General features: G+C 57.0%; 1 protein-coding gene across 3 annotated transcripts in view; it reads left to right on the top strand.

Moving 5' to 3' along the window:
- The first annotated feature begins 7,916 nt into the window (after window positions 1-7,916).
- Window positions 7,917-16,488, top strand: part of PPP1R1B (protein phosphatase 1, regulatory (inhibitor) subunit 1B) — an 11,197-nt gene continuing 2,625 nt past the window's right edge. Inside the window, exons 1-5 of one of the 3 annotated variants that reach the window (XM_011929905.1) lie at window positions 7,917-9,172; window positions 10,873-10,933; window positions 11,236-11,258; window positions 11,666-11,741; window positions 15,574-15,777. In XM_011929905.1, the coding sequence (XP_011785295.1) occupies window positions 9,092-9,172; window positions 10,873-10,933; window positions 11,236-11,258; window positions 11,666-11,741; window positions 15,574-15,777 (445 nt within the window). In that variant the 5' untranslated portion in view covers window positions 7,917-9,091. Of the gene's footprint in view, window positions 9,173-10,204; window positions 10,417-10,872; window positions 10,934-11,235; window positions 11,259-11,665; window positions 11,742-15,573; window positions 15,778-16,488 lie in introns of those variants that run through there. The other 2 variants (XM_011929906.1, XM_011929907.1) reach the window with 2 other exon arrangements.

Below are 16,488 nucleotides of genomic sequence, written 5' to 3'. Positions count from 1 at the left end.
GCCTCCCCTCCCTCCCCGCCATCGCGCTCCCTACAAAGTTCATTCCCACTAACTCTTTTCCAGGCCACTTCCCCCTCACATCTGACAATCGGGGCCCCTCATTCTCCCAGTAATCACTCCACTGCACTAATTGCACATGCAAATATGCAAATGCGTATTAATTAATTACTATACTAATTAGTTCTGTGGTATTTGCGAGTAATAAATCATTGGATGGGAGCGAGGAAGCTGGAGACCTGGCCCATTTTCATTCTGCATAAAATTTTAATGGTCTCTCTGGCTGATCCGGGACGGCAGCGCGCGGAGAGTCTCTTAAAGGGCCAGTGGCGGCGGGAAGGGGCAGCGGCTGGGATCGCCGGTGACCCCAGCGGGATCTGGCGCCCTGGACGGGCTTGGAGATGCGGCCTCACGTTCTGCAGGGGCCGTCTCCGGCGTGCGGTGGCTTCTGCCTCCCGCTCTGGGGCTCAGTGTCCTCCCAAGTGGCTTCTAAGGAGAGAACGTGGGAGGGGACCAGGAGGCTGAGCTAGGATTCTTTAAGAAAGGAAAGAAGTCTAGGAGATGTGAGAGGCCAATGCCAAGGCTTTGGGACCCCAGGTAGCCTGGGAGACAGGAATGAAGACTCCATCTCCTGGATGGCTGAGTAAACTGAGGCACAGGACAGGCCAATCTTAGCTCCCACCCCTCTTCTCCCAAGGGGAGGGAAGCTAGAAGGATGTTCTGGGTGGCCCCCGCCTTTTCTTGTATCTCATGGGGGCCACAAGGTTGGGTGTGCCTCCAGCTTTCCCCTTCCATATGATCAAACCGCTGCCCCGCCCCCATGGGCACCAGCTGGCACCCTGGCAGAGTAGTCCTGGGCTTGAGTGGGCCCTTGGGACCCTGCTTTATTTCCAGGAGGTAGTCAGGACCCGGGCACAGGGAGGGGGCTGGCTGCTTTGCAGGGCCATTGACCGGGGGAGTCAGAGGGAACCAGTTGTGCTCATGCCAGGGTGTAGGAGGATACCAGAGGTGGGCACCTGAAGGAGGTGGGGACTGTGGGCTTGTCCTGAGCTGGTATTCCCCATGCCAGGGTCTCTATTCTGGTCCTGCTCAGCCTCCAACCTTTTGCCAGCAACAAGCCCCTGGATGAGGCACGGTCTAAGGAGGGTCAGTGCTCTAGTGGGGGCCGATGATAATGACAGCAACTAACAAGACTATTAACTCAGCAAACATTTATTTAGCGGGAGAACTGTTCAGCAAGCTCTAGGTGCCTCACGATCCCCCAGTGACACAAGTTCTGTTAAAGTCTCCGTTTTAAGGATGGAGAAACAGGGGCACACGAAGTTTAAGCAACCTGCTCAAGGTCACCCAGCTGTGAGTAGTGGAGTGGAGTTTGAACCAGACAGTCCAGCTCTGACATCCGGGTTCTTCCCAGCACTCCGCCTCTCCCCACCACCATTTCTATAGCTCCTGCTCTGATCCATGTCCTGTGCTAAGAACTGCATGGGCAGTATCCCATCCAACCCTTGCAACAACCCAGAAGGTAGGTTCTGGAATTATCTCCATGTGGAACACAAGGCTCAGAGAGGTTGACTAAGCTGTTCTGAAACACACAGGGAAGATGTAGCAAGGCCAGGCTCACACCGGGCCTTTGCGAGGGGCAGAGTCCAACAGAGTGCCCCAGGCCCTCTGATCCCTCCCCATCTCTGTCCCTGCTGGGATCTCTGCCTCCTGGCAGAGCAAGAGGGCGTCATGACAGCCCCTGCTGACTAGAGAAATGGAAGGGCTTTCGGTTAGATGGTGGGGAGAACTTGCTTCTTGAAAGGTGGGGGCTCCGGCGGCTGTGGTGGGATGGAGCCTTTTCTTCCCTTTCCAGAAGCAGGCCAAGAAAGGGCCTTGGCTGTGTAGTGGGAGATGGATGGGGATGGGGGTGGAGGGGTTGGGGAGAACAGAAGGGCCCAGAATGATAAAGCCTTATGAGGACCACATAACTCAGGAATCCTGGCTGGGTTTTAAAAATTTTGTCCCTGATAGGCCAGGCGCAGCGGCTCACACCTGTAATCCTAGCACTTTGGGAGGCCAAGGCAGGCCGATCACTTGAGGTCAGGAGTTCGAGACCAGCCTGGCCAACATGGTGAAACCCTGTCTCTACTAAAACTACAAAATTAGCTGGGTGTGGTGGCGGGCGTCTGTAATCTCAGCTACTTGGAAAGCTGAGTCAGGAGAATTGCTTGAACCTGGGAGGCGAAGGTTGCAGTGAGCCAAGATCGCTGCCACTGCACTCCAGTTTGGGGGACAAGAGCAAGACTCCATCTCAAAAAAAAAAAAAAATTGTCCCTGCATTCCTACCTGCCCCCCACCCATTTCCCCTGGCAATCTCTTGGGCACCCCTACCACAATAATTGCTATTTGGCTTTCCTATTTGGGTTTTCCAGGAGCTTCCGTCTCCAGCAGGGGGATGAGAAGATAATACTAAGCATCACTTTGTAATAAATCACATTTTTAAACTGTGTGCTTATGAGCATCAACTTGCTTAGTTTTTAAAATTCTATTGTTATCCCCATTTTATAAATGGAGACACCAAGGAAGGAAAGAGAGGTTAAATGACTTGGCCAAGGTCACACAGCTAGTAAGTGGTAGAACTGGGACTTGAACTTCTGAGCTGGGGTGCTTCACCACCCTGCACACGCTGAGCCAGATTGACCCCCTTGCCCAGCAGTCAGGGATCATGGTGGCAGCTGGCCTTTCACCCTGGGTGCCTTTGGAACTTGCAGATGCAAAGAGAAAGAACAGGCCTCAAGCCTGCAGTTCACATGGCCCCGCACCACATGAATTTTCATGATGCTGTTTATATGTTAGTAGAAGCTGGGCAAAGTGAGTGTTCAGGTGGCCCCGATCCCTCCTCACTAGAGCTTCAGGACGGGTGAGCAGGCACCAGGAGCTCCAGAACAGGATGCTATCCCAGCCTCTCTTGCCTCTTCCCAGCCCACCCTTGAGAGCACAGCAGGGTCAGGGAGTCTGTTAGCATCTGTCAGGGGGTCCACCCTGAGACAGAACACTGGGATTCCAGTGCTCTCAGGATCCCCTTACCTCCTGGTGGCTCAGGGGGGCTTCCCCAGGGAATCTGGACACCCTCATTTCCCCAGAACTAGAGAAACCTTTGACACCCACCTTCCGGACCTGGAAGTCCGGTGGGATGTGGGGATTGGGGGACTTACGGAGGGATGGCCCTTGGGCTGCAGCCCATTAGGAAAGAAAACTCATCCCTGTCTCAGCACTCCACTGACGACCAGAGAAGCTGGGTTCATCAAGGTCCACACCCCCGCCCCCGCCCACAGCCCCGCAAGATGCCCAGTTTCTGGGTGAATGGGGGCAAGTTGGAGAGGTTGGAGGAAGAAGGCAGGAGGGGCAGGCTGGCGGCTCTGAGCTTCTCCATGTAGCCCCCGGGGCCGGGTGCCTGGGCAGGAGGACGGGGCAGAGCAGCTGCTGGCGATTTATTAAGCAGTCACGGAAAAATTGGTTTATAAATTAACAGCTGTTTTAACTTTAGGGCCTCTTCTTCAGGGAATGGAAGCAGCCGACTGGACCGGGATTGGAGTGTGTGAGGCTGGTGGAGGGAGTGGGAGGCGGCGGGCTCCGGCAGCTGGCATTCTTCGGGGGCAGCCTCAGCTGGCACCTCGGGGGGCACCAGGCAGTGGCCAGAGCAGGGGGTCTCCAGGTGCCAGGGGCTGAGGCCGCCCCCCTGTGGGCTGCAGCTTGCTCTCTTCTCAACAACCTCCCAGCTCCCACCTGGGGGCGCCAGAGGGCACATAGAAGGCTGTACTCGTTTGTGCCACCAGAGGGCAGCGTCCGCACATTGATTTCTGCTGCTCCCGAGAACGGTCCAAACTGGCGGGACTGAGCGAGAGAGAAACCTGGTCCAGGGCAGAGAAAGAGAGGAGCCCACTGCACTGCGTGCATGCGATCTTCCACGCGTCCATCCTGAACGTGTTAAAAGCAGCAGTTAAAGCGGGAGGGCTCTGGAGTTAGACTGTCTGCGTTTGAACCCAGGCTCTGGGCAAAAGCTGCTGAACCTCTCTGAATCTAATAGCCTCATCTATGAATTGGAAGGATACCAGCAAGGATTAAATGAGAGTGCATAGGAAGGGCCTAGCCCGGTGCCCATCACAGAGGCTCCCTATATGTAACTGTTGTCAATTTCTGACTCATGTATTCATCTATTCATTCACTTCTCAAACCATCCTCTCGGCGTCATGCAGTGCCTGCTGTATTCTGGGTACTGTGGCAGGTCGGTGATGATGTAAACAGAGATGACGGCCGACGACGGTGGCTCACGCCTGTAATCCCAGCCCTTTGGGAGGCCAAGGCAGAAGGATCACTTGAGCCCAGGAGTTCCAGACCAGCCTGGGCAACAAAATGAGACCCTGTCTCTACAAAAAATAATATAAAAAAATTAGCCGGCTGTGGTGGTGCACATCTGTAGTTTCAGGAACACAGAAGGCTGAGGCAGGAGGATCGTTTGAGCCTAGGAGGTTGAGGCTGCAGTGAGCCGTGATGGCGCCACTGCCCTCCAGCCTGGGCAACAGAGCAAAACCCTGTCTCAAAAAAAAAAAAAAAAAAGATGAGAAAGACACGTATCAAAATAGTGTGCTAAGAGTTACGATATACCCAATGAGGGGAGAAGGGAGATCGACTTGGATTGGAGCAAAAACGAACGTTCTGGGGTGACAGAAACATTATATATCTGTATTGTGGTGGTGGTCAAATGCTATATAAATTTCCAAAAACTCATTGAAATGTATATTTAACACTTTATTGTATGCGAACTGTAACTCCACAAAATTTGGAACAAAGCACCTAACCATCCAATGTGAATTTACTGAATGGGCAAAGGGACGGGTGATAGGTGAATGAATGAATGAGTCCGTGTGTAAATGAGCGTCTCAGATTGTTGTCCACCTGTCCTGGTGCCACCACTGCTCCTATCGAGGGTGTCCTTGCCCTCTGCTCTTGGGTACACGGCCTTCCCCAGAGGAGGTGGGCCTTGGAATTCCTCTTCCTCCCCCGTCCCCACTTCTCCCTTCCCCCAAGGGCAGGGAAACACGCCCAGGGCTCCCAGCCAGCACTCCCGGCTCCTCTCAGGGTGCTTCCTGGGACTTCCGGGGCCTCCCTTCCAGCTGCCACATGCCAACCCAGCCAGCTCAGCTCTGTGGTGTCAAGGTCACGGGTATGATGCCCAACTCCAGACCCGCAGTGCCTGCAGTAGCTACCCAAACCCTGGCCGACTCCGCCACCTGCCGGCTCTTTTCGGATGCGCATCCCAAGAGCTCTGGAGAAGCCGGAAACTCGATCAAGGGCTATCAGGAATCCTGCCCTGGCGGGGGCTTTATTTTTCTTCCTATTGAATCGTCACAGCCACCATGTGAGGTGGGCTCTGAAGCATAAGGAAACTGAGGCACAGAGAGTAGTTAAGAAATGTGTCCAAGTTCACACAGTAAGTTACAGACCTGAAATTCCTACCCAGGGCTGGGACTTCCCAGCTGATGTTCTGTCCAGGTAAACATATCTTGCTTGGGAGGAGTGGGGGACAGATCCGAGTGTCCCTTCTGCCCCCATCCGGGGAAGAGGGCAAAGGCCTCACACCACCCTCCCAAATTTTCCCTCCAAAGGTGAATGCAGGGCGTCCTGCACGCCAGGCCCCGCGGCAGGCATCCAGCAATGGCATGAAGATACATCATGGGAAAGAAACGCCTCAAAATAGTGTACTCAGACCTATGGTACATCAATAGACACCCTACCACCAACTTTTTCTGTCAGTCCAAGCAGAGAGACCCACAGTTCAATCAGAGTTAAGTCAAATGAGGTCTTGAATTTGTTCCTTGGACCCAACCGCCTGTGCTTCTAACCCAAGAATAATAACCAAGGAGTGGCATATTATTTTTACATCTTATTTGCATATGATTAATTCTAAGTCAAAGTGAATGCAGGGCACCCTGGCCCTTTGCTTCTCAGCGCCCTCCCACTCCCACCCTGTGCCTGGTCCTGGCCACCTCCCCCAGCCCCTGCCGGGCTCCACTGTCCCCAGCAGCCCCTCCCCACTCCTTGCCCTTGCCCACCCCTCCCCCAGCTCCCCGGAGTCCCATCCCCTTCCTCCTCTGTCGCCCACGCAGCCCCCACCACCTGGCCGCCCACCTGAAAAACTTTTCCCCAAGTTCTTGAGAAGTCGCGTAGGATCCAGGAGAGAAAAATCAAAGTAATAAAACCTAATTTAATTCCTAACGGAGGGCAGAGCTGTGAGCTGCAATTATCTTAATGCTGAGCTATTTTTACTCTCTCTCCATCTCTGTCTTCTGCCTTTCTCCGTTGTGAGGCTCCCTCTCTCTCTCTGCCTCCCTTTGTCTCTCCATCTCTCAACCATGTTTTCTGTCCCTCTTTGCTTTCTCCTCTCTCCCCCCAATCTCTCTCTCACGTCCTGTCTCTGTGCAGTCTCTTCCTCCTCCTTCGTGTCTGTCCCCTGTGTCTGTCCCTCTGTCAGCCAGTCTTCCCCACCCTTCTTGGCCCCAGGATTTAGATGCCAGAAGTGTGGGTGCCTGGCCACAGGCTGGGGGAGATGGGCAAACACCGTCCCTCTGCTCCCAAAGACCTCATCTTCCAGGCCTAGCTGAGAGGGAGGCTTCTCTGCCTTCATTTCCCTTCTCAGCTGCCCCAGCCTGGGATCTGGGGAATGTTTCCTGATCTAGGGTCTCCCAGAGCTCCAATAAGTTCAGCAGAGCCTCCGTAAATAAGCCCTCCTGCTCAAATGGGGCTCAGCTGCCATGTTCCCTGAGGCCTTTTCAGCTCCAACAGGCTCTGAGGTGCAACTGGTGGTCATGCCTCCCTGTCTCCATCCTCTCATCACCCTCCCAGCTGTCCTCTGTCCCCTTCATCCTCACGATCCTTCCCCACACTGCCAGCACTGGCCACAAGCCCCTTCCCCACCTCTGCCCACCCAGTGGCTGTCGGGGCCACTGCCTGGGTCATGCCCTTCCTGTACCCCTTCTTCCTTTCAGGGCCTCCTTATTTACCCTCCCAAGGCATTGCCAAATTGGCCTTTGCACTCCCCACCACACCCCATCTTCGACAGAGGTTCTGGGCCAAGCTAGGGGCTGCCAGAGATGCTTACAGCCCTGGGCTGACAACTTGGCATCCGGCTGTTTCCCAACAAGTATATAAGTCAACAAACATACAGGGACTTGAGCCAGGCCTGGGGTTGGCCGATGTGGAGCTGGGTGACCAGAACATCCCGCTCCTATGAGCAACACTTTGGCCCTCCTGCCACTCTTTCCCTCACCCCCAGAGTGGGCCCTGACCCCAATTCCAGAAGATTCCTCTGGCCTCTCACTCCACCAAGGACCCAGATGCTGGGGCTGGGAGTGGAAAAGCTGCAGGAGGATTGGGGGTAGGGAAGGCTCCTGGCAGTTTCAGGCCTGAGAGTGACCAGGAGAGAGGATGCCAGCACAAACAGAGCTCCAGGAAGACATGCTATGTACACGCCTACACACGCACCCTCTCAGTGCTAGACAGAAGCATTCAGACCCTCTGCGCAGCCCCAAGGAGGGAAACAGCAGCTCCGGCAAAGGTACCCAAGGCCCCGACAGATAGACAGGGACATTCCACCCACAGGGCCAGCTCCTCCTGTTCTCGCTCCAGAGACACACACAAACACCTCTAGAGAGAGAGAGAGAGACTCACACCTGTCTCCCCCAACCCTGCTTCTGAATGCACCAAATTCAGGGACGTGATGGCACGTGTATAGGCAGCCCCCAAACCACCCAACTCTGGGTCGGTCCTGTCCTCCCCACCCCATTAGATCTGGAGAGGAAAGACAGGAGCCACGTGAATCCAGGGTACATCATGGCAGGGCACATTCCGCTTCTGCCTCACAGGAGCACTCACACATTCACAACCTCATACCCCCAGCAACTGCACGGCGGGAGCTGTGGATACAGTCCCCCACTCCCTGCAAGCTGGCACACGCCTGCCCATCACCTTGACAGCCTCTGACATCCTCCCCGACACCCACACCCTCCCCCGCACACACGCAGTCCTCCCACATCCTGCCACTCACACCTGCATCTTTGACACTCTGACACACTTACACAGACACACACCACACCGACCCCCCAACACACACTCCCAGGCTATGGGCACCAAAGGGCCCCAGCACTCCCCTGCACACTCTCCCTGCCACGATGACTGACACGTGTCGTCCCACACACAACTCGGTCACACTCGCTGCCTTTCCAGGACACCCCCATTCACAGCGTGACAGGCTGGTACTCTCCCCACGACCTCACAGGCCTCCCTGAAATTCCCAGTGCCAGGACCACGAAGGGGTTAAAGCCAGAGTCCTGCCTCCCCGCTGCCCCTCTCCCTCTCCCTCCCCCTTTATCCTCTCTGCTGGACTCCATCAATAATGCAGCTTCAAGTTCTGGGGAGACCGCAGGGGGCCCCCCAGCCGGCTCCCCCGGCCTTGGCTCTAACTCCCACCCTCCTCCCAGCCCCAGGAGAACACGATTCTTCGTGCTCATTGGCCAGTTTCCTCTAAGCCCTCCCTCCGAGCACCCGGGCGCCAGTCCCAGGCGGAGGGGACGGGCTGGGGACCCCAAAGCTGGGACCGGAGGGGTGAGCCTGGCAGAGGCAGCGACACAAGCGGAGAGGAGGAGAGGCTGAGGGAGGGAGGTGGAGAACGGCGCGAGAGGCAGAGAGAGGAGACACGCAGACACTCAGGAGGGGAGAGACACCGAGACGCAGAGACACTCCGGAGGGGAGAGACACCGAGACGCAGAGACACCCAGGCCGGGGAGCGCGAGGGAGCGCGAGGCACAGACCCGGCTCAGCGAGCGCGGGGGGCGAGCCCAGAGTCCCGAGAGCCTGGGGGCGCGCCCAGCCCGGGCGCCGACCCTCCTCCCGCTCCCGCGCCCTCCCCTCAGCGGGCGCGGTATTTTTATCTGTGAGCGAACAGCCTCCTCCTCCTCCCGCCGCACAGCCCGCCACCTGCGCGGGGGAGCCCAGCACAGACCGCCGCCGGGACCCCGAGTCGCGCTTCCCAGCCCCGCCGCCCACCCCGCGCGCCATGGACCCCAAGGACCGCAAAAAGATCCAGTTCTCGGTGCCCGCGCCCCCTAGCCAGCTCGACCCCCGCCAGGTGGAGATGGTAAGCGGCCCGCGCCTCACTCCAGCAGTGTCCCCGACACACCCCGCGGGGCTTCTTCGCACTCGCAGGGAGCTGCCCCGGCCGGACTGGCCTGGGGGTGGGGGCGCGAGGGGAGCCGGGCTCTGCCTCTGTCAGGACTGGGTGCGGGGCCGCGTGTGAAGTTAGCTGGAGACTCGTGCAACTTTTTCCCGCGGCTTCGGTCCTAATCCCGAGGCCAGAGAGTTCCTGGCAGTGAGGCTGGGGGTGCGGGGGTGGGGGCACAGGCCGATTCCAGACCGTCCGGGAGTGGGGCGTCCTTTGGTCCCAGCACAGTCCCCAAAGGGTAGTCAGTCTAATAGGCTACCCCCGGGACCGCTCGCCTGGCTCCAGCCCAGAACCGGTCAGATGTGAGCAGCGGCGGACACTGATCTTGCCACCCAGGGCGGGAGTGTGAGGTTGCGACTGAGTGACCCCACTGCCCTGTCCCTCTCTAGTCCCGCGTGTGTGCCTGGGCTGGGGTCGCCAGAACCTTGCTCTGACCTCCTGCTGTCAGGCCCCAGAGCTCCAACCCCAAGGGGCGAGAGGTGACGAGTCATCACAAAGCCAGGCGTCTTCCTACAGACTACCGAGTCCTCCAGAGAGCCTTCTTGAGGGCTGAGGGGCTTCCAAAGTTTGGGGGGTGCTGTGACAGAGGGCTCCACTTCCCATCCCTAGCGGAGCAGGGGTCACTTGTTGCTGAGATGCAGCTGGCTCCCCACCGAGCATTGAGGAGGGGGCCAAGTCATTGTGGGGGGAGATAGAGGGCAGGGGGTACAGTCCTGGGCCTAAGCAGCTTTGGGTAGGGAGGGTGTTGTGGGGAGCTTGGCAGGGGAGGTGGCAGTTTCAGCTTAACTCACCTGGTTCTCTTTGTGCATTTCCCTGGAGCTCAACAGGGACCTAATTAACTGACAGTTGGTCTGATTGCCAAGCTGGGGGGTGGGAGGTCAGTTGCTGGGAGTGCTCAGCACCCGCCTCCCCCCAATTCAGCTTGGCTCACGTATCAAGGAGGGCAACTTTTTATTTCTCACAAGGACTGGGTGAAGAGTTCTGCAGCCTTACAGACACTGGCAGAGAAGCCCAAACCCAGGCCCCCAGAGAGGTCCCCCCCCAGGCCCCTGTGGGTCCCTGAGCCTCAGCTGGAGGTGGGGGATGCCTGCAGTGCCCTGGCTTGGTCTCCTTCTGAAAAGCTGGATCCAGCTTGTTTGGAGCCCTTGAACTGACCTTAGGTGGGCAGGGCCACGTGGGTGCCATGACCCGTGGGGCATCTTCCCCAGGGCCCAGCCCTGGCAGCTGCAGCCAGCTTTGGCTTCCGAGGTCTGATGTTTTCAGAAACTGGGGAGAGGAAGGGCCTTGGTGGGAGAAGACAGGAAGGGAAATGTCTGTTCTGGGGTAGCCATGGAGTGGGAAAGGAATGGCCTGGGAGTCGGTGACTGGGGTTTTTCTTGTCCTTTGGACTTGGTGTGCTGTGTGGCCTTGAGCACACTGCCAAACCTCTCTGAGCCCTGCTTTTTCACCTCTATAAAATGAGGGGGTTAGGTGAGCTACAGAGTTCCTTTTGGCTCTGACAGACTTTGATTCAAAGGTTCCCCGGGGACTCCAAAGCACTGTTTGTTCCCTGCTATCTGGGGTGGGGTGGGGGGGCTGCAGTATCTATCTTGTCACCCCTCCCTCCTTCTCCTTAGATCCGGCGCAGGAGACCAACGCCTGCCATGCTGTTCCGGCTCTCAGAGCACTCCTCACCAGGTAGGCCCCTCCCTGCCCACTTAGCCCCTGTCCCACCCTAGCTCTGATGCCTTCCTAGGGGCCCTGCCGAAGTTCCATGAACAGGAGTCAGAGCCGGAGACTGGGGAGTGGATAAGGTCTGGGAACCCAAGTCTATTGGCTTTATTTATTGACATGACACCTCCCAGCCTCAGAAGGGAGAGGGCACACTTTCCCTGTCCCCAGAGATTGAGACCCTGGGGAAAATAACTCGGATTCTTTATCTCTCTTCCTCTTCCTCCTCACTCGGTTCCGGTTTGGTTGGCTTTGGTGGCCCTCCTCAGAGGAGGAAGCCTCCCCCCACCAGGTGAGTTTCCTGGGGCAGCTGGAAGGAGGGATGCCTGGACCCTTTGGGGTGGGGTGGACGGGTGCCTGCAGTGACAACCAACCAGTATGGGGTGCCACCCAAGAGGACACATTAGCATATCAATGGGCAGTCCTCTGAGAGTGCCTCATGCCAGGTGCCACCAGCAGATCCTCCTCTGCTCAGACTCAGGGTGGAAGCTCCAGGACCTAGAGTCCTGCCCTAAACCAGGCCATGGCTTATGGGGGCCCTCTCAAAGCCACAGGGTGGGGAGGCTCAGACTAGGTGCAGGACCCATTAGCAGAGGCTAAATCAGTCCGCTTGGGTGGCCATGGGTGGGATGAAATGGAGGGAGGGTGAAGGGACGGGGCCTCTGCTGAGCCCCTTTAACCTGGCACTTCCCCTGGCAGAGAGCCTCAGGAGAGGGGCACCATCTCAAGTCGAAGAGACCCAACCCCTGTGCCTACACACCGCCTTCGCTGAAAGGTACTACCCCCCACCGACCTTCCTGACTATCCCCTTGATCTCTGGAACTGGGCAGACGCTGGGGGAGCTTTTGTCAGTGGGGAGGGATTTTTTGGCCACACAGAGCCCTGTGTCAGCATGGCGCAACAACCCCACGTAAAGACCAATTTTTTCTCAGTCTGGCCTCGCAAAACACAGGAGCCCCGAGGCTGCAATGGGCAGCTGGGGCCTTAACATCGGGTTGTGGGCTTGAAAGAAAAGAGATGGCTGGCCTAAGACAACAGCAGGCATCTGCGTGGAAGGGACTCCACCTGCAGCTCCTCTTCACCAGCCTGTGCTGGACCACATCCCACCCCTGCTCATCCAGGGCGCCTTCTCCTGTGGGCTTCACCCCCGGCCTCCCCTCCCATTTGCATCCCATTTGCACAGATCTGCACACTGGTCTCCTCTTTCCTGCTTCCCTTTCTCCATGGAAAAGCAAGCCATTCCTTTTGCACACACTTACTGAACACCTAGTACATGCCAGGCCGAGTTGGTGGGCACTGGGCAGAATAAGACGAGTCAGATTTGGTCCCTGCCTTTGCCTCAAAGGGTCAGGGAGGGGCCAAGAAAGGTGGCTCACACCCGAAATTCCAGCACTTTGGGAGGCCAAGACAGGAGGACTGCTTGAGCCTAGGAGTTCGAGACTAGCCTGGGCAACACAGTGAGACCCCCATCTCTATGAAAAATTTAAAAAGCGAGCTAAGTGGGCCTGGCACGGTGGCTCACGCCTGTAATCCCAGCACTTTGAGAGGCCGAGGCGGGCAGATCACCTGAGGTCGGGAGTTTGAGACCAGCATGACCAACATGGAGAAACCCCGTCTCTATTAAAAATACAAAATTAGCTGGGTGTGGTAGCGCATTCCTGTAATCCCAGCTGCTCGGGAGACTGAGGCAGGAGAATCACTTGAACCTAGGAGGCAGAGGTTGTGGTGAGCCGAGATTGTGCCATTGCACTCCAGTCTTGGCAAAAAGAGCAAAACTCCATCTCAAGAAAAAAACAAAAAGTGAGCTAAGTATAGAGGTGCGCACCTGTAGTCCCAGATACTTGGGAGGCTGAGGCACGAGGACTGCTTGATCCTAGAAGTTTGAGGCTGCAGTGAGCTATGATCGCACCACTGTGCTCCAGCCTGGGCTACAGAGTGAGATCCTGTCTCAGGAAAAAATAATAATTAAAAAAAAGGGTCAAAGAAGGTACACAAAGATGTTTAAGCTTGGATTTGAAGGATCATAGGAATTTAACAGGCAGTCAAGGGCATCCCAGGTCCAGGAAGACGGAAGAAGGTGTGCAAAGAAAAGGAGATGCGAGTCAGAGCAGTACTTTTGGGCCAACCTGGAAGAGGCTTGGTTTCTAGTCAGGGAGCTGGGGAGATATACCTGAAGGAGATAGGAGGCCCTCTTCCTGACTAAGCCCTGATGCCTACCAACCCCCACCTCAACTCCTGCCTGGGGCTCTTCCTGCCCAGCCAGCTCTGTCCGGAAGTTGGGAGGGAGAGCTACTGGAAGAGTATGCTGGGAACTGCTTCGGTGGAGGGTTTAATAAGTTCCCAGCACCAGCCAAGGTCAACAGGTGTACCTGTCAGCCCACTTGCCAGGGTTGGGAACAGAGAGGACAGGCTGGGAAGGGAGGAGAGAAGGGAAGGGGTTATTTCACTTTCCCCAGTACAGGAAAACGAAAGGTCAGAGCTGCAGCAAGTGGGCAGTGTGGCTCAGTACCCGGAAGGACCTCCCCACCTAGAGGGGTGTGTGGAAGGGCCCCAAAGCAGGCATGAGAGAGAAAGTGGCATCTTCTCAGGAGAGAATTTAAGAAAGCCCTCTCCCTCCCACCTTGGGCTGGGCAGGGAGAGGCTGGGCGGATGTGAGGGGAAGACCTGGCTCTTGACTACCAGCATGGGGGAACAGGCCGGGATGAAGATGTTAGGGCCAGGGTGCTACCATGCACCATGCAGTGGCCAAAAATGTGCACCCCCCCCCAACTGCCCCTTTAGACCACATCTTAGGAGAGTGCAGGTGAGTAGAGGCAGGGAAGAGGAAAGGGATCAAGAGCTGGGAGGCCAGTCTGGGGCTAGGCTGGGGACCTTCAAGCTGAAAAAGGGAGACTTGGGATGGGGGGAGTTCAGGCTCCCACAGAGTGGGGCAGAGAAGGAGACAGCCTGGAAGCAGTGATGGGGAGACCCCAGAGAGCCCAGGATGCATGAGGGAGGTGGGGGAGACGAGGGAGGCTCACGGGGCACCAGCGCAGGTGCTGCACACACCTTCTCTTGTCACTGTGGCTCACGAAGTGAACTCTCCTCCCCCGCTGGGGGAGAAGGAAGCTGCCTGGGCTGCCACCTGCTCTCCTGCCTTACCTCCCCCCACAGCCTTCATGGATCCTTCTCTACCAGGAGGGCACTGTTTTGTAGGCTTCGGTTCCTTTGTGGGCAAGGGAAGGTGCCTGGCAGGGTTGGGGCTTGTCAGGGAAGAATCGACGGCCCTGGAGAGAGGGCACAGCACTAAATCTTGGCTTGAGGGGTTGTACTCCAAGGTCGGAGCTCTCACACTTGGCTCAAAATGAAGCTCCGCTGCGTCCCCAAGGTCAGGGCAGGGTGATTTATTGTGCTTTTATTGCCTGGATAGCTTGCCCAGAGCCAGCAGGAGGTACTGGGCTGGGAGCTGGGGGCTGGGTGGGGCAGCGGGCACATACAAAGCACCCTCTGTGCCTGTCCCCGAGTTGGCAGGAGCATGGCACCCTGCTCACTGTGCCAGAGGTTTCCAGCCTGGCCCTACCCCCCTGGGCCTTCTGAGGGGAGGGGCCACTGGCGGACCAAGAAGGAGCTGCAGCAACTCCCCATCCCCCCACCCCCAGCCCCTCCTCAGCACCTTGTCTGTGGCCTGGGAACTTTGTGTCCCATGTGCTCTAAGATCCCGCCACTTCCTGCAGCCTCTCCTCAGTGGCCCCTCAACCTCTGCCATCCCCCAGAACCCCTGGCCCTGGTCCCTTTCTCTAACCCCTTGCTCCTTTCCATCTTTTGGAAACTTCTTTCCAGCTGCCCACACTGTTCCCTTCCCAGCCCTATCTGAGCAGGTCTTTGGAGGCTGGGGGGTTGCTTTCTAGGTCACCGCAGAGGGAGCTGGGAACCTGGGGATGTGGGTCAAGATTGTGGGGGCCGCATCTGAGCACGCCACATCCCCAGGCACAGACTGCACTGGCTGCAGACTATTATGTCCTCAGTCTCAGAATTGTTCTGTCCCTTGGAGCCCGGGGCAGGAGTATGTGGATTGGCATCTATGACTGGGCAGTGCCAGGGAGTGGGGACTATGCACCACATGGGAGGTAGGATCAGGGTAAGCAGTGAGCCCTCAGCAGACTGGGCACCCCCAAGAAATGGAAAGTGGCAAATCCCCAGGCCCTGGTCCATACGCCCTGTGCCTTTTGCCTGGGCTTGAAGCTGGGAGATACTGTCTCCAGTACTGGGTACTTGGCAAATCAAGCTCTCCAGCCAGGGAATGTTAAGCTGCTGCTGTGCCCGCCTGGTCTTGCCCAGCCTGGTGCCCTATGGTGTGGGGGAGCTGCCTGGTGGCAGCCTCCTGGGGGCTAGCATCTTGGGACAGCTTGAGAGCCAAACATGATCAAATCTACCCCTGGCTGCCTCTGCCCTGGTCTGACCCCCATCAGGCTGACCTGTAACCTTTGGCCTTTGAACTTGGGCCCCTGAGGGGGTATTCTCTGCCCCAGGCCTATGGGAAGGAGGCTGGGGGCTGGGCCACACACTATCTCCAGATCCATGGGCTGTGTCTGGCTGACCCTTGCCTTCCTGGGTCCCCTCTGGGCCAGCTGTGCAGCGCATTGCTGAGTCTCACCTACAGTCTATCAGCAATTTGAATGAGAACCAGGCCTCAGAGGAGGAGGATGAGCTAGGGGAGCTTCGGGAGCTGGGTTATCCAAGAGAGGAAGATGAGGAGGAAGAGGAGGAGGATGAAGAAGAGGAGGAAGAAGAGGACAGCCAGGCTGAAGTCCTGAAGGTCATCAGGCAGTCTGGTAAGCTGAAGGGCCTGTGACATGTGGGTTCGGTGTGGGTCCTCCTTGAGTATGTGGGGACGTCCCCTTCTAATTTAGTGTCTCACACACGCAAACTGTAGTGACACCACAGGGGTCTCCCTGTCTTCTCGCTCCATGGGGTGCCTCGCACTCAGACCTACCTGAGACATGGGCTTCCTCCATCCTTGGCTCAGTCCCTCTCCCAATCTGGTTTTCCCTAATAATTCCTCTCTTCCCTGGGAATTAAGGCCCAGGCCGTTTGGGGTTTGAGGCTAGAGCCAAAAAAGGACTTCCCACCTATGGTAGTAAGGGGGTGCGAGGACATTCAGGGATGGAGGACCAAGAGAGTCCAACACCCCCGTCACCTGCATTTTTGAACCTAGGATGTGGTCTCTGCTGGGATGCAGAGGGCTGCCTGATTTACTTGCCCACTCCAGGACTGTTAGGTCTGTTTCTCCTTTTTCCTTCCTAGGATGGAGTGGGAGGGTGCCCTCTAGTGTCTAGATGTAGAATTTAAAATTCAAGAACCAATCCTGTCTTCTGCATCTCCAGCCTCAGCAGCCTGGGAGAGGGGCCAGGGAGGGGCCTAATACCTGTAACAGAAGGCCTCTAAGCCAGATGTTCCAGATCCAAAACACTCCACAAAAGGTCCCAGGCTGGGCCTGGCGCGGTGGCTCAAGCCTGTAATCCCAGCACTTTGGGAGGCCGAGA

Source organism: Colobus angolensis, unplaced genomic scaffold, assembly GCF_000951035.1.
Source record: "Colobus angolensis palliatus isolate OR3802 unplaced genomic scaffold, Cang.pa_1.0 Scaffold83, whole genome shotgun sequence".
Lineage (NCBI taxonomy): Eukaryota > Metazoa > Chordata > Mammalia > Primates > Cercopithecidae > Colobus > Colobus angolensis.
This window is presented reverse-complemented; position numbering and strand designations above follow the sequence as displayed.